The 16,139-nt window shown below is 50.8% G+C and overlaps 7 protein-coding genes across 7 annotated transcripts; 4 read left to right on the forward strand and 3 right to left on the reverse strand.

The window, feature by feature from the left end:
• Nucleotides 1-198: 198 nt before the first annotated feature.
• N7506_005265 (uncharacterized protein) lies at nt 199-2,421 on the forward strand (the record flags this gene model as incomplete). The annotated part of the gene is made up of 4 exons (XM_056954559.1): nt 199-428; nt 488-567; nt 617-1,255; nt 1,322-2,421. 4 exons carry the CDS (start codon nt 199-201, stop codon nt 2,419-2,421), a joined length of 2,049 nt encoding a protein of 682 aa, XP_056813448.1.
• Nucleotides 2,422-3,344: 923 nt separating this feature from the next.
• Nucleotides 3,345-3,923, reverse strand: N7506_005266 (extracellular conserved serine-rich protein; the record flags this gene model as incomplete). Its single annotated transcript, XM_056954560.1, has 4 exons — nt 3,345-3,426; nt 3,501-3,689; nt 3,743-3,824; nt 3,875-3,923. The coding sequence occupies 4 exons, from the start codon at nt 3,921-3,923 to the stop codon at nt 3,345-3,347; spliced, it is 402 nt and encodes a 133-aa protein (XP_056813449.1).
• Nucleotides 3,924-4,895: 972 nt separating this feature from the next.
• N7506_005267 (uncharacterized protein) lies at nt 4,896-5,481 on the reverse strand (the record flags this gene model as incomplete). Its single annotated transcript, XM_056954561.1, has 3 exons — nt 4,896-5,077; nt 5,139-5,223; nt 5,293-5,481. The coding sequence occupies 3 exons, from the start codon at nt 5,479-5,481 to the stop codon at nt 4,896-4,898; spliced, it is 456 nt and encodes a 151-aa protein (XP_056813450.1).
• Nucleotides 5,482-7,060: 1,579 nt separating this feature from the next.
• Nucleotides 7,061-8,917, reverse strand: N7506_005268 (uncharacterized protein; the record flags this gene model as incomplete). Its single annotated transcript, XM_056954562.1, has 6 exons — nt 7,061-7,128; nt 7,179-8,110; nt 8,167-8,385; nt 8,437-8,519; nt 8,576-8,712; nt 8,770-8,917. 6 exons carry the CDS (start codon nt 8,915-8,917, stop codon nt 7,061-7,063), a joined length of 1,587 nt encoding a protein of 528 aa, XP_056813451.1.
• Nucleotides 8,918-9,514: 597 nt separating this feature from the next.
• N7506_005269 (sulfatase family protein) lies at nt 9,515-11,380 on the forward strand (the record flags this gene model as incomplete). Its single annotated transcript, XM_056954563.1, has 3 exons — nt 9,515-10,318; nt 10,369-10,855; nt 10,908-11,380. 3 exons carry the CDS (start codon nt 9,515-9,517, stop codon nt 11,378-11,380), a joined length of 1,764 nt encoding a protein of 587 aa, XP_056813452.1.
• A 583-nt stretch (nt 11,381-11,963) lies between these two features.
• On the forward strand, nt 11,964-13,578 carry N7506_005270 (uncharacterized protein; the record flags this gene model as incomplete). Its single annotated transcript, XM_056954564.1, has 4 exons — nt 11,964-12,082; nt 12,138-12,646; nt 12,699-13,095; nt 13,134-13,578. The coding sequence occupies 4 exons, from the start codon at nt 11,964-11,966 to the stop codon at nt 13,576-13,578; spliced, it is 1,470 nt and encodes a 489-aa protein (XP_056813453.1).
• Nucleotides 13,579-14,302: 724 nt separating this feature from the next.
• On the forward strand, nt 14,303-15,446 carry N7506_005271 (NAD(P)-dependent alcohol dehydrogenase; the record flags this gene model as incomplete). Its single annotated transcript, XM_056954565.1, has 2 exons — nt 14,303-14,479; nt 14,547-15,446. The coding sequence occupies 2 exons, from the start codon at nt 14,303-14,305 to the stop codon at nt 15,444-15,446; spliced, it is 1,077 nt and encodes a 358-aa protein (XP_056813454.1).
• Nucleotides 15,447-16,139: the final 693 nt, after the last annotated feature.

The raw sequence follows: 16,139 nt of genomic DNA on the forward strand, positions 1-16,139 counted from the left end.
CTTTAAACTTGACCGCCTTGATCCTACGCTCTCTGATTCGCCAGACGACCCGACTAGTCTTAAAAGGCATCTCGCGTCTACTTTCCCCAGACATCGCACTCGTACTGTCTGTACTGACATCAAACCCGGCTCAAATGTAACCGATCCTTGCTTCACTTCCACCCCAATATCTCTGGTGGGTGATTCTCAATTGACAGGATGCATCCAGAACTGGATTATCATTCCTCTAGATCAGAAGATCACCAAGAGGAAGAGGAGCCCCGAGCCAACAAGAGGATCAAGACCGGCCCAGTTCCTCGAAAGCCGGCGTGTCAAACCTGCCGTAAGCGCAAGGTTCGCTGTGATAACAGCCGACCGGCTTGCGGATTCTGCTCTACCATTGGAACCGATTGTGTATATACTACCCGCGGGGATAACGAGAACAAGCAGTATGTATAGCCCGGCACGAGTGCACTAGTTGCCATTGACGCTGACGAAGGAAATTCAGAGAGCTTGGCAAAGTCCTAGATCGTTTGGACACTCTTACACAAACCGTGGAGAGTATCCAGCACTTTCTCACTGCCAATCGTATGTTATAGTTGTCCTCTCAAACATAAAGAGACTGACACCTGTATAGAAAACGCTAGGCCCAGTATTCCACAGGAAAAGGAATGCGATTCACGACCACCAAGCTTTCCAGTCAGAGCGGCTGAGTGGCAGAAAGATTACCTGCAGATCCCTGCCTCTCGATGCAGCGCTGATACGGTCCTCACCTGGCCCATCTTTCAAGGCCAATTTCGCGAAAGCGCTTTGATTACTACCCTCTTCCAGTATTCTCACGGAACAGTCGATGACCGTTCATCCGAGGCATGGACTGTACCGGATGGCCTGAGATTCACACCCGACGAGCAAATCCCAGCCCTGGTGGATCGATTTATCCAGAATGTGCACACCAAAAACCCGATTCTGGACCTGGAGTCTCTCATTAGGTCTGGACGGCACGCCGCTGAAGTTGGATTCCAGTGGGATGCGCAATCATGCCTCGTTCTCTTGACTTGTGCTCTAGGGTGTATCTCACAGCCATTCACAGTTTCTACACAGGGATCGAATATGGAAAGCCCATTCCATGAACCGTCAGAACAGTACGGTCGAGATTCCAAAAGTAGCTCTGCCGTTTTGCTGCAGGAAGGCGAGGCCTTTTTCACGCTGGCATGCAGAAGAATCGGTCTCCTGCGATACTCAGTCATTGGCGCACAATGCCACTTCTTCGCCGGAGGTAGGCACCGAGGTCTGCTTTACTTTGATTTTGATTCGCGGCTGACCGTTGTATTCCTCTGACCAGTTTATTTGATGTACACATTCCGACCACTCTCGGCCTGGAACCATTTCTACCAAGCCTCCACATTCTACCGACTACGCCTGAGGCTGATCGATGGGCTTGACAAATCTGTCTATGAGGTTGAACAGCAAGGGGCGTCTGTGGCTCGACGCCTAGAACAAAGTCTCTATTGGTCGTGTTTCAAATCAGAAGTCGAAATCCGGGTGGAGTTACCGCTACCCCAATCTGCAATCGCGGAATATGAATATCCAGCGCTGTTTCCCACTCCTCCAACACTTCCCGACGAATATCCAGAAAATGGACAGACTGGCGCCGACGGGGCCAGCCCTGGCATAGTGCCTTGGTCACTGGATACGGAACGATCGAATCTGCCCCCAAGAGCGATATATAACCACATCACTAATTTGTTCGATGAACAGCAAAGTTGGTACTACTATCTGACGGAAGTGGCTCTGAGGCGCATAGGGAATCGAGTCTTGAACGCCTTCTACCGCGAGGAGCCATCTACATGGTCCAACATCAAACCGTTCATCTCAATAGCCTCTGAATTTGAGTCACAGATTGACGAATGGCTAGCAAACCTCCCCCCGGCAATGCGCTTCTACGAAGCCGACTCAAATTTTGGGAGCGCTAGACATGGACCCACAGCAGATGTCCGAGAATCAATATCACTGGAACTCAGCTGGGCCCTCAGCAATCGCTTTCTGGAGATTCGCCTTTGGCTTTACCAGCCATTCCTGTTCTTTGCCGTTCATCGTCCCATCACGGGGATGGTCCCCGTCCCGCTAACTAATGACGAATCCAGGCTAGTTCAGGGCTTTGTCGAGTCTGGCCTGAATTGCAGTATGAGGATTCTTCAAGCGCGGTGTCTCCGCCACCGTCATCATGGTATCTGGTTTGATCTGCGTGCTCTGGTGACGGCTTCGTTGGTTTTCATCGCGATGGCGCGAAGCGGCAACCTCGGCCGGGAAACGATCCATCCAGAGGGCCTGCGACGTCACTTGGCGCCAACCCTGGAGGCTTTGACATACTGGGAAGAAGAATCCCCTGACATCAAGAAGGCTCGAGGAACTCTGGATGATTTACTTCGCGAATTTGACTAGTTGACGGACCGTTGACCCTACAAAGCCACCCTTCCAGTCAACGAACACGAGGCTTGGGACTAGAAATGTGAGATCATGACACTGACAGTGGATCCCTCCTAAAAGAGCGAGAATTTCGCAAGAGCGGTCACAAAGTTGTGAGCACAAACAAATTACTACCTGACGGGACTCCATCTCTATATTGAGCTGTCTCCTGTGTCTCTGGTGTTTGACACGAGTGTGCTTTGTTATCGTCAGAACAATGTCTGCCGTGCCCTGGGCTACCACCACTGATTCCATCATTTCCGCCCAATATGCTTTGTTCTTTTTGAGGGAGCTATAGCGTGTCTCCGGGGGAAGGAAAACTTTGTTAGCCCACTCAATGGTGCGACCGAGCCTAGTGCAGTTGCAGACATGATCTCACTCTTTCAGCTCGCCGACCACACAAATTGCCGATGCCGCAATGTTGCGATTGTTGTCCTCCAACAGCTGTACAACTTTCCAGCGTCCGGAATACTACGTTTTAGGCTCCTGGTTCTGGCCTGAAGTGCTGGCTCTCTCCGAAGGGCGAGCGAATATACACCATGCAGGTACAATATCAAATTCGATATCCAGCTTTCAACGGCCCATGTCTCTAGGATCACCCACGGAGCCTTGGATACCTCAGCTTCCGAGGCCACGGAACTGTAATTCAGCAACCTGTGGACTACGCAGCCTTGATATGGTTTCCAGTTCTCATTCGAATGGATTGATATGCTCGGTGAGACCATTGAAGTAGCGCGGTTTGAACCTTGCAAGTTATCTTGAATTGAATATTCCTTGCGTTTCCGCCAAGATCTGCCCTTTGTGATTGTCCATATTCTGTCCCACTTCAACTACTCAGACTACCTGACTATCCCGTGATGTCTGTTGAACACATCTCAGGATCCAGTGTGTTCGAGCCTCTAACATCCTCCATTCGGGGCCGCGATGGTGAATGGGTTGCTGTAGGTCTCGGGATCCGGCACCTTGATCTGGAAGTTCCGTCTGCATTATCGAAAGGTCAGCAAGGGTGTCGGTAGCATTCTGCGGAAGCGAAAGTAAAAATAAGTTCAACCTACCCTTGGTTCGCGTTGTTTCTGTAACTTTCGGCCTTTGCGGCAGACACGGGCGGCAAAAGGTATGCGCCTGCCGAGGATTTCACTTGCAATGCAGGTGACTGCCCAATAGGGAACGGATCATTGACGTTCGGGTACAGACTAATGGCGTTCCAAAGGTTGAAGGACAGTTCATCCTTCACGGCGGGGTCTCTAAAGCTTGGTGAGTATTTATCTTTTGTTTGCTTTTATAGTAGCGATAGTACCCTCTGATCTCCCATTTGACAAGGATTGGCTTCGTGATGTCAACACATTTGTTCTGGCCACCAGGCTCGGTGATTGTCAATGCTAGATAATGTCAATAGAGAGATGCGTAGTCTTCTTGTGGATGGGCATACCGGCAACAGATGCGGCAAATGCCACGCCGATGATAGCAAAAGATCGCATGGTGTTGGAAATATAGCGCCTTGGAAGTGTTCAAAATGTTAGATGCAAGCTTGAACATTCGATCAATGGCGACGAACAGCCGTTTTATAGAATCCCGGGCCGCCTGGTACAACACCTAACCTCTAGGACATCCAATGTTTTCTTTTTCCCTCTGAAAGCTGATATGAATCAACTCATCGAGGCCGCTGTGAGCGTCGTATCGAGCTCCTGAGGTCCCTGCTCTTAGGCTATGTCTCAGCCTTGCAACGCAATGACGCGACACAGAAGGTTTCGCTTATTGCGGACGTCACCAGAAGATAAGCAGGCCACCATGTACAACCACCTGGGCATTTGCTGACGATTTGAAGGTTGCTCGTATAATTGAAAGTTTCCAGTATCTGACAAAAATAGTTATCCGTCGGATACGAATTCTTTACTAATTCAGAACCCACAAAGAGACATCGTGGAAAGCTCGAATACGAGAGCACAGATCAGGAGGAGTGTTACGAGACCCGAGGCCATGGATCTTGTGTGCTGCTTCATGTTTCAATTCCACTTGGATTCTCTTGCATGGTTGCCACGGTCTTCGTGGGGAAGTTTTCGCTTTTCCATTACGCAAGCTCAAATTCACACGAAGGAGAGGGTTTGGAACCTCGGAGTACAGGGGAGATCTCACGATTGAATTTGTTCCATCGGTCGATGTGATTCCCGAAGTTACGATGAAAGTGTGGCTCGCGCAGCTCTCGTCTCACATAGTGGCATTTGTGCAAGTTCCAAGGTGTGGTTTCAGAAAATAGTTACTGCCCAGGTGGTGCTTTGCGTGCTCGTCATGTCTCTGTTTCATTGTGATTATTAAGGTCATTTAGCTCTCACACTTTCTAACATATAGTTATCATTCAAACAATCCGTGACAGGTTGGAATAAGGAACAGAAAGCACCAAGACAAAGATGTTTCACGCAGCCCTACTATCTTAGAGTGAACAGGCGTCAAAGCTACTGGCACAAGTCTGCTGTCAGGGTGACTGGCTGGGGGCAGCCATACACCTTCTTGTGGGCTGGGGTACTGTAGCAGGCAGCATCATTGGCCGCACAGTCAAAGACCTCACAGCCGTCTCCAGGGCTGAGGGAGTTGGGGTTCGCAGCGAATGGGTTACCCCACTCTGTGCTCAGTTCATCTAAAATCAGATTGTCGTTAACAAAGCTTCGTTCTCTGAGGGAAGGGTTGAGTCCACTCACAGTATGCGTAGTCTGGGTTGGAGGAGAAAGAGTATCCAAAGAAGAGAGGTGTACTCAGCGTCTTCGTCTTGGCTATCTTGACGGTCTGCTCGATCAATCGATGGTCAGTTTCCCTTGCTATTTATAGTAACACATGGAATATGAATGGACGTACCGAGCCGGATGTTCTGAATTTCTCGGAAAAGGTTCCACCCTTTGGAACGGTTGTGAGAGGGCCGGGGGCGCTGCCGTCGAAGGGGAACGACTGCACATACACGGATGTGGCACAATGGTTTTTCACGACGGCATTCTGGGCTGAGACCAGGCCGAGCAGGGCACTCAATGTAACCAGAGAAATCTTCATGATCGTTGTTCTGTTTGTTTTGCAATGGAAGCTGATACTACTTCCTTCACTCTAGATCATGGTAGGATCTCGTGGTCTTCATATACCTTCGCTGCTCGGACCACATAGTAGCGATGATGTAGTCTCGAGTACCTGGAGGCCTTGAATCTAAGACAATGCACCCATTTCGAGTCTTGGGCTGTCAGGCCACTATTTGGGAGTTCACCGCATGGCCAATGAACACCGCTAGTGGGTGAGACATGCGCATCATTGCCAATGCACTCCACATCAAAGACGTTACATCCACCCCACGACCCCGCAAAGCTCTCAACACGAGCTACGGCATTCGTCCATTGTTCTCGGATTGTAGAGAATGACTTCAGATGGGTGAAAAATGTCTTAGAAAACAGGAAGAAGTCGGCTTCGTATCGATGAGATTCGGTTTCTCGGCTCCCGTCTAATCGCGCCCCGCTTGAACACGATGTAGGGCAATGCACCCCGCACCCGAGGAGCTTTCTGTCTGTCACACGGCATTTTTCTATTTAGACAGGGAAGATATGTTTGGATTAAAAGACTTTGGGCTTCAAGAAGCTATTCCATGCCCTGTTTCTATTTCCGTTCTATACATGTGCCATTTTGCCGGTCAGCCGCCTTTGTCGAAATATCAACCAAGACATGGTTGGCCAACCCTAGTATAAAACAGTTAAATCAAGTTGCATACCTAGCGCCGGTTAGCTCCAGAGGTGGCTTTGTCAATTGAAGAGCTTCAGAAGACAGATTGTTCTCTGAGGCATATGCCAACAAGTGTCCGGCTAAAAATAGCTGCACCAAACTATATCGAGAGCAGACGGGTAGGAAATGTATGATATCATCTATGGATCAGTCTATATATTAAGATATTGTCGGAGACGAGGAGAGAAACCCTGGAGGGAGAGAAAGAGGTGAGACAGAAAGAGAGAGGCAGGGAAGCTCTGGATCTACGACTATCTACCAGCGGGGCCTGACAAATCAGGCAGCCAGGGCAAACCGGCGACAAACTATGACGTAGGAAGCATATGATTCTAAACTAAGAACAACAAGGTATGTTTGGACGAGCAGTCTAGCAAACCTCTCCCAGCCAACTCGGTATCAATTTGAAGACGATATGATTTTATCAACCCCTGATCTGAGCACATACGACCACAGGGTGTGGAGAACAGGGCTTCCCGTCCGCTCAGCCGTACTTAAGCCACACGCCGGTGAGTTAGTAGTTGGGTGGGTGACCACCAGCGAATCCTCACTGTTGTATGTTTTTGTTTTTTGTTCTCGAGAGGATTCATTTATAACTTGGCTGTTATTTCTCCTGAAATAATTAATTATCGAGTAATGGTGGTTGGTCGACTAAAGAAAGTCTTGGCTAAGCCGTGAACAGATAACCTTGGAGTTAGTGATTGGGGATCTTGAAGTCCATCCAACCTTGGAACTTCAAAGTATTCGAACAGAAAAAAGGAGAAATGCTGTTGGATGCATCTACATTCTATATACAACCTTGGAATACAAATAGCAGTTACACCTTGACTTCTAATATTGGTTTTTTTCATGAGCCGAGAGATCGTCTATTCTATATCTGGTGATGGGCAATGAAAAGTCCCGTAAAGGATGCCAGCAGTGAGCAAGCGAGAGATACAACTGCGAAAATGTTAGCAACAAACCATATGAGAAATACATCCAAGACTCACGATATGTGTGCTTAAGACCGGCAACATAGCAACCAACCACGATCTCCCGCACATGGCCAGTGAGACTTGCAATGTAACCCGTATCTGCCATCGCGCGTTGAATGATGGTGTCGGCACCAGGTCCATGAAGCTTGTCCTTCAACTGCTTCTGGAACTCGAGTCCAAGAACGGTATTGGAAGTGGTGACTCCCGCGGTCATGGAGAACCCAACGAGCAGCATGAATCCCGCCGTTGCCATTGCAACCTCCTCGGCTGGCAGCATGGCCGTCATCGCAACAAACGCCGAGGCGGATGCAACACCTGTGCCAAATCCGCCGGGGAAGATGAACAGGGATTCCCAGAATCCCGTATCGCCGTTCCAGCGAAGATACAGCAGACCGTAGGAGACGGCCGCCACCAGACCCGCGAGCACCAGTAGAACCTTGAAGTGACCGGTTCGCCGGATGAAGATTCCAGCCATAAGTCCACCAACCGTATTTCCCACCACCGCGGGAATCATATGTCCACCCGAGGCGGTGTTGGATGCACGCTGAGTCACCTGGAAGTACAGGGGGACAGAAAACAACATGCCTAATTGGGCGGTGATCTGGAGGGCGCCGATGATGTACGCGGCTGAGACATTCGTGCGACGCAAGATCCGAAGGTTGAAGATTGGCTCGCGTGCAACGTACGCCTCCACTAATACGAACGCGATCAGCAGTCCAACTCCGCCTCCGCCAAAGAGTGCAGACCACCGCGAGTTCCAGGCGAAGGATTTGCCGCCTTGGTCTAGAAGGAGGGTCAGGGCCACGATGGAGGATCCGAGCAGGCCCGTTCCGAGGAAGTCGACTTTGGCTAGCTTGTTGTCCTTTTCAACTTGCTCGGCGACGTCCAGCTTGACAATCACCAACACTGCGGCCAGAGCTAGGAATGGAGCTTGCAGAATGAAGAGCCTGGGATGTGGTTAGGGTGTACTTTCCTTGGCCGTGGTCCTGTGAAGGGTACTTACCATCTCCACCCGATGGTGTCGCTCAACCATCCACCGACGGGTCCTCCAAGACTACGACCTAGAGTCATGGCTATGTTGACATAGGCACGCCAACTTGCCACCTCCCGCTTGGGAACAATATCGGTGATGATGATCGAGCTGATCGTCATGGTTCCTGCACCGCCCATTCCGCTGATCGCACGGCCCAAGATCACCAAGTTCATCTGCGATGCGATCCCACTGGGACACAGTCAGAGCCGAGTTCGATCTGTTTCAAGATCTCTCACCTACCTGAGAATGCAACCGACCGCAAAGAGCAAATACGACAACAACAGCAGGGGTTTGCGACCGTAGATGTCGCTCAGCTTACCATACTTGACGGGCATCAGCGATCTTACTCCATGCTTACGAGGCTCAAATAATCACCTACCATCGGTTGCGCTGCACAAAGACCCAGCGTGTATCCCGTGGACAGCCAACTGGCATCGCGCAGGCGATTAAACTCGGACGAGATACGGCCAGCCGCTGCGATGACCAGCGTCCCATCCGCATTGGATATGAACTCACCTATCGTGGATCAGTACTTCGTCTCTTTTGTTGGAATGCATCGGTGGTCTGTCTTACCCAGAAGTAGCACGGCGATGATGGTCGCGACCCCGGTCACCGGCTTGACCTTGGGGGTCTCCGACCGTGCGAGCAAGGGACTTTCCTCATCGTGAACATCTTGCTCACTCCGTTGCTCAATCGGCTCTGTCTCCGTTGAATTGACCATCGTGAATGAGTGGAAGTTCCGAATACTTCGGGAAGGAGAGTTTGCACAAAATTCAAACCACCCCTTGCGTCGACCCGATTTCACTATTCTTTAATTATTCCACCCGTGTGGGATCGGAAGCAGTTGCTTGGCCTCGCTAACAATCCCCGTGAGAATTTCGAGTCTCGAGCCAAATTGGTGATGGCGTTTTGTTCTCATCGCGAGGCTTAAGCACGCAATTGGATCCACTCGGAGACTCCCAAGGGTCGACTATTTGTTTTTGTTTGTTTTTGTGTTTGTTTGTTTTTTGGAAAAAGCAATGAGAAAAGGAGTTGAGATAACCTTGGTACACTGTACTCCGTACTACGTGTCATTGCATCTGCATCTACTCTGCTATTCTGTACTCTGGCCCAAGGATAGACATCTCGGCAACTCGGTACAAAGTCAAGTTAATCAAGTTAAGCATCGAGACCCACATCGCAATCGGGGCCACCGATGGCATCATCGACATCTCCACATTGAATTTCTCCAGATTTGCCGAGCTGCGATATCAATGAGCTTGCGACAGCTCCCCGATAGCTCTCGACAGCTCTCGACACTCCGCGTTTCCTCACAGCCATGAAGCTCCTCACTGCGGTGACCGCGCTCATCGCCAGCGCAGAAGCCTTCTCAGATCTCCAAATCAACCTCCAATCTGCCGTGCAAACAGTGCTCAAACACAGCAAATCACAAAAACCAAATATTCTCTTCGTCATTACCGATGATCAAGATCTGGAGCTGGACTCCGTTAATTACACTCCTCGGATCACCAAACACATTCGCGATCAGGGAACCTTTTTCAAAAACCACTTCGTCACCACGGCACTATGTTGTCCATCGCGCGTGAGCTTGTGGACGGGTCGCCAAGCACACAACACCAACGTCACGGACGTGAAGCCGCCATACGGTGGATACCCCAAGTTCGTGGAGCGCGGCTTCAACGATGATTTCCTACCCATCTGGCTACAGGAGGCCGGCTACGACACCTATTACACGGGGAAAATGTTCAATGCCCACACCGTGGACAATTATCACTCTCCTCACATCAACGGCTTCAACGGATCTGATTTCCTGCTGGACCCGTATACCTATTCCTACTTGAATTCGACCTACCAGCGCAATCGCGACGCGCCCGTGAGTCACGAGGGTGAACACACCATTGACGTGATCGCCGGGAAGGCATTGGGATTTTTGGACGACGCGTTGGAGGGCGATAGGCCCTTCTTCCTCACGGTCGCGCCGATCGCGCCACACTCAAATGTCGATCCCGATGCTATTGCCTCGGGCAAGATATACATGTCATCTCCAGTTCCATTGAAGCGACACGAGCATTTATTCCAGGATGTCCAGGTGCCGCGCCACGCCAACTTCAATCCCGACCAGGTAAGCTGCAGCCGAGATCGAAATCGAATGAGCTCTTCTAACGTGTACAGCCGAGTGGGGCCGGTTGGATTCGCGATCTACCCAAGCAGAACCAATCAGTGATCGAGTATAACGATCATTTCTACCGCTCGCGTTTGCGCGCCCTGCAGGGTGTCGATGAGCTGGTGGAGTCGCTGGTGACGCGTCTGGAGGAGAGTGGTCAGATGGATAATACGTACATCATTTATACTTCTGATAATGGTTTCCATATTGGTCAGCATCGTCTGCCTCCTGGCAAGACCTGTGGGTTCGAAGAGGATATTCGAGTTCCCTTGTTCATTCGTGGTCCTGGTGTTCCTCGGGGTTATGTGCAGGATGCGGTCACTACGCATATTGACCTGGCGCCGACACTGTTCCATTTAGCTGGCATTCCGGCTCGGGACGACTTTGATGGAACGGCAATTCCCATCACACCTGACTTCGAGGCAGAACGACACGAGCATGTCACGGTGGAGTTCTGGGGTGATGCTGTTGTAGAGGGTGCATTCAGCGGCATCGGTAAGCTTTCCGGTGTTTACAATTCTGATGCTTGGAACTAATCATCCTGCAGGTCCCAAAGGTTCAACCACGATCCCTAACAACACCTACAAATCTGTTCGGCTGCTCGGCGAAGGCTACAACCTCTACTACTCAGTATGGTGCAACAACGAACATGAGCTTTACGACCTTCAAACAGACCCCTATCAAATCCACAACCTCTACCCGACTGCGGCGAGTAAAAGCCACAATCAGCCGCAAATCCTCGGACGCAGCCTTCACCACGCCATCAACAGACTAGATGCCCTGCTAATGGTTCTCAAATCTTGTCAGGGAAAGACCTGCATTCAGCCCTGGGACGTACTCCAACCCGCGGACAATGTGAGCTCACTTCAAGACGCTCTGATCGCGGAGTACGACGGGTTCTATGCCGCGCAGCCTCAGGTCGCTTTTGACTGGTGCGATGCGGGATATATTGTTGAGGCAGAAGGGCCGCAGATTCCATTGACGAGTCGCTACGGGGTGTCGTGGGATGTCTGGGTATAGAAGTCCACGGGTGAATCAATAGACTCAAGATATCTTTGTAAATGAAAATTTTAAATTAGCTGAATTGTTCCAAGGTTATAGAAGTCAAATTCTAGCTGGACTCGTGTCGCTCGAACCAGTAGTCTAGAAACTATTTGTCGTGCCCCCAACCGGTCCAAACCACCTCACCTCTTCGCGTAGACAAGAACGTGTATACTCCACGTAAACAACGTGGCAATAGACTTTCGGTTCACCCGAGGAGATTAAAAAAATTAAATGACACAGCCAATCAAAAGTATCGCAAGGAACAAGGATAAACGTCGGCAAAAAAGAGGAATGTAGTCAAAAGTGCCAGTGATTGCGCCATAACTCCCCGCCGTGTCGCGACAACAAAAGATTGGCATCGCCAATCGGCACAAGTCTAGATGAGCTTCGCGTGGACGACGCAAGGCACTGTAATGGGGCCTTGTTTGGGCTTTTTTTAAAAAAATAATTTTCTCATTGCTTTTTTCTTATAAGTATCATGATCGTCTCCCGCAAGGGGATTGAAACTTAGCTCTCCAACACCTTTTTTTTGTTCTATTTCAGTCTACCCGATCACAAGATGTCTGAGGGTATTCTAAATGAGAAGCATATAAGTGACCAGGTCACTTCTGCTACACCTAGTGAGAATGAGGTGATCATCAAGGATTGGGATGAGGAGGAGTCCGCCGTGCGGCGCAAGTAAGTTCGCGTATTCGGTGTTGAACCATGATCATACTGACAAGCCGTTGTTCAGGGTCGACTTCATCCTGCTTCCTATCCTTGCGGTCGCGTTCTTCGCGTTGCAGATGGATCGCGGCAATATCAGTGCCGTGCTCACTTCGTCCATTACCCACGACCTCAATATCACCACCAACCAAATCAATATTGGTTCCCAGCTGCTGTCGGCTGGTATCGTGCTCTCGGAAATCCCTTCAAATATTATCATGCAACGCCTTGGGCCGCGTGTGTGGCTATCTGGTCAGCTGTTTGCGTGGGGACTCGTCGCTACATTTCAGGCATTCGTGCAGTCATATGCCGGATACCTGGTGACACGAATCCTGCTGGGTTTCTGCGAGGGTGGCTTCATTCCTTGCGCCTTATATTATCTTTCCACGTGGTATAAAAAGGAAGAGACAAGCTTGCGCACAAGCTTGTTCTTCTATGGGCAGATGTTTGCTTCTGCCACCTCGAGCTTGATCTCTGCTGGTCTGCTGAGATTGAACGGTACTCATGGCTTGCAGGGATGGAGATGGATCTTCCTTGGTGAGTCTCTTGATATAATTTGATCGCGGCTCCGTCTAATCGAGTTGCATAGTTGAGGGATTGATCACCCTGTTCATCGGAATCATCTTCACCCTTCTTGTGCCCCCTTCTGCGGGTGACGGTCGTCCTTTGATTGCTGGCGGACGCTGGAGTTACTTCACCGAGCGCGAATCGCACATCATTCGCAATCGGGTGCTGCTGGATGATCCCCGCAAAGCTCGGGGCCATATCCAGATCAAGGGTAGTGATATCTGGCAAACCCTGAAGCAGCCGCGCATTCTGCAACACGTTGGCGTCACTCTTATTTCCATGACTGCCTTCCAGGGCATCACACAGTATACCCCGAGCATGATCAAGTCCCTAGGCTTCGGTGCAGTCAAGGCCAACGCATTGACTTCCGTCCCGGTGTACTGCAGCATGGTCTGGTTGCTAATTCTGTCATATGCTTCGTGAGTCCCGTTGATCCGATCTTAAAATAACTGTGCAGTGTTCTGACGGTTTACAGTGACAAAACAAGACACCGTGGACCCTTCGTCCTCCTTGCCATCACCTGGAATGTGATTGCTTACGCTTGTCTCCGAACGAGCAACCCCCACGCCGGGCAATGGCACCGGTATGGAGTCATCGCTGTTGCAAATGTGTCCTATTGCAGTATGCACATTCTCAATGTCGGCTGGTTGTCCTACTACTGCCGCACTCCGCAGGAACGGAGTGTCGCCATGGCGCTAGTCGTGATGGCCGCTAACTGCGCCGGTATTGCCGGCTCTCAAACCTTCCGCACGTCCGACGCGCCCAGGTACTTGCATGGTCTCACCGCCAGTGCAGCTATTGCGGGTGCTGCGTGGGCTCTGTGTTTTGCACTCGGTGTGCAATACTATTGGCGTCGGAAGAAGGCTGGCTCGACTGATGAGGAGGCTGAAGTGAAGAAGTAAAAAAGACCGGACAATTGCTTAGATACCAAATATTATTCCGGACGCTCTAATTGAATTTATGAACACCACAGCTCTGATGTAATCCTCCCATTATGGAACTGTTTTCAATTTGACTTGCGACCGTTCACAGGTGTTGGCGCTATTGGCTCTGAATGGGTCCAGTGGATTCGCGCAGCAACGTCCGGAAAGGGCAATGGTACCTCGGCCCAAACAGTGCAAACATGACAAACAGTGCAAACCGGGCAAAGTTAGGCCGAGTCGGAGACAAACGGCACAAAAAGGTGTTAAGCGCTGGGATTAACTCCGGTCAGCATAATTCCCCAAGCTAGTCAGCTTAGCCTGGGAGATCCTGCATGAACTGCATAAGCTGCATCAAGTCGATATAGACCCTGGATCATCGTCTGCTGCCCTATATGGCAACACTAGCCTGCACCGTCAATGGAAAAAAACTCTGTCAGCATCCAAGTTGCCTCATGACGCAGGACTTTCTTTCTCCGGACTTAAGGTAAAACCGTGATGACAACCCACAACGGGTCAAGTGGACCTTCATCATGGACTTTTCCTGATCTCGACCAACCCGATGGTTGAATGAGATCACAAATCAAAAATCATGCTGGAATTTTCGGCGATCGTCGTGGAGCCCGTGGAAGGGTATAAAGAATGGCGCCAGCTCTGGTAGCCAAGGGTCCATCATTCACTGTTGCGTCTCGTCAAAAGTTATACAATGTCTTCCACCGATTACAAGTTCGAAGGATGGATGGGTCTCAACCCCGAAGCCGGCCAGGGAAAGATGGTCTGGCAGGAGTTTGAGCCCAAGCCCTGGGAGGAGACTGATATCGACATCAAGATCTCTCACTGTGGTATCTGTGGCTCCGACCTGCACACTCTCCGCAGTGGATGGGTAAGCTCTCTCTCTCTCTCTCTTTCGATCACACTTTGTCTTCATGTCAGCATACTGATCCTTGTAGGGACCCTCCAACTACCCCTGCTGCGTCGGCCACGAGCTCGTCGGTACCGCCGTCCGCGTCGGTTCCAAGGCCACGGGCGATATCAAGGTCGGTGACCGTGTCGGTGTTGGTGCCCAGAGCGCCGCCTGCCAGAACGCCGATGGAAACTGTGAGGCCTGCGCCGCCGGTCTCGAGCAGCACTGCACCCGCATGGTCGGTACCTACAACGGCACCTATGCCAACGGCGGCAAGTCGTACGGTGGCTACGCCACCTTCAACCGTGCTCCCTCCCACTTCGTGATCAAGATCCCCGACGCCATCTCCTCTGCCGACGCCGCCCCCATGCTCTGCGGCGGTATCACCACATACTCCCCTCTGCGCCAGAACGGCTGTGGCCCCGGCAAGTCCGTTGGTATCGTCGGTGTTGGTGGTCTCGGCCACTTCGGTATCCTCTTCGCCAAGGCTCTCGGTGCCGACCGCGTCGTCGCCATCTCCCGCAAGTCGGACAAGAAGGAGGACGCCTTGAAGCTCGGTGCTGATGACTTCATTGCCACCGGTGAGGACAAGGACTGGGAAACCAAGCACGCTTCCTCCCTCGACCTGATCATCTCCACCGCTTCTTCCTCCAAGATGCCCATTGTCGGATACTGCAACCTGCTCCGCTTCCGCGGTACCTTCATCCAGCTGGGTGCCCCTGAGGATGGTGCTCTGGAGATCCCCGCCTTCGCCCTGATCGTCAAGGGTCTGAAGCTGGGTGGTTCCTTGATCGGTAGCCCCGATGAGATTCGTGAGATGCTTGCCCTCGCTGCTGAGAAGGGTGTCAAGCCCTGGATCCAGGAGCGTCCCATGAAGGATGCCAACCAGGCTATCCTGGATATGGATAACGGCGATGCTCGTTACCGCTACGTCCTGACCAACTAAATCAGCGATGAACCATAATGAGTGATGAACGAGCTTAGCGGAAGGAATTAGATATAGAATACACATGATTCACAGACGTCACCTTTCATTTCAACATGAAGCTTGAAACCTGTAGGATCCCTGAGGTCGAAGCGCAAAGCGGACAGACATCACGCATGTTTCATCCTTGTTGGAGATACTGTGTTGAGTTTTGTTGATGTCTGAGGACTGAGAGCATGTCGGTATGAATGATTGTAAGAGAAGAAATCGACCAGCTGGGGGTATGTCAGGGTATGTCATTCTCAAGGTCCCCATTGCCAGGGTCCTCAGCGAAGTGGACCTGAACTGGTGCCAAGCCGATGTAAGCATTGAGGTCATCTCGATTGGCACTTGGTTCCATTGCATCTAGCAGTAAGTTTTGTCCTCATTCTCCGTGGATAAGATATTCCCTTTGATCATGATTTGGTTGATCAGATCGAGGTCTCTCAAGAACCCACTCACTACTTGGTTCCAGTCGATTCAACTGAATGACTCGTTTGCTCTTTGGCTTGATCTCAATACTTTCAGCAAGTTTACTTCATTGATTCTGGAAGACTGCTCCTCAAATGCTCTCAAATCTTGGTTATGCAACCTGGCTTTGTTTGCGCAAGAGCCTCAATTCCGACATGCTTTCAGTCAGATCAATGAGAAAAGGAAAGACAATGATAATTTCCT

This window comes from Penicillium brevicompactum, assembly GCF_028827555.1.
Source record: "Penicillium brevicompactum strain IBT 35665 chromosome Unknown utg000003l_segment0_segment0, whole genome shotgun sequence".
Lineage (NCBI taxonomy): Eukaryota > Fungi > Ascomycota > Eurotiomycetes > Eurotiales > Aspergillaceae > Penicillium > Penicillium brevicompactum.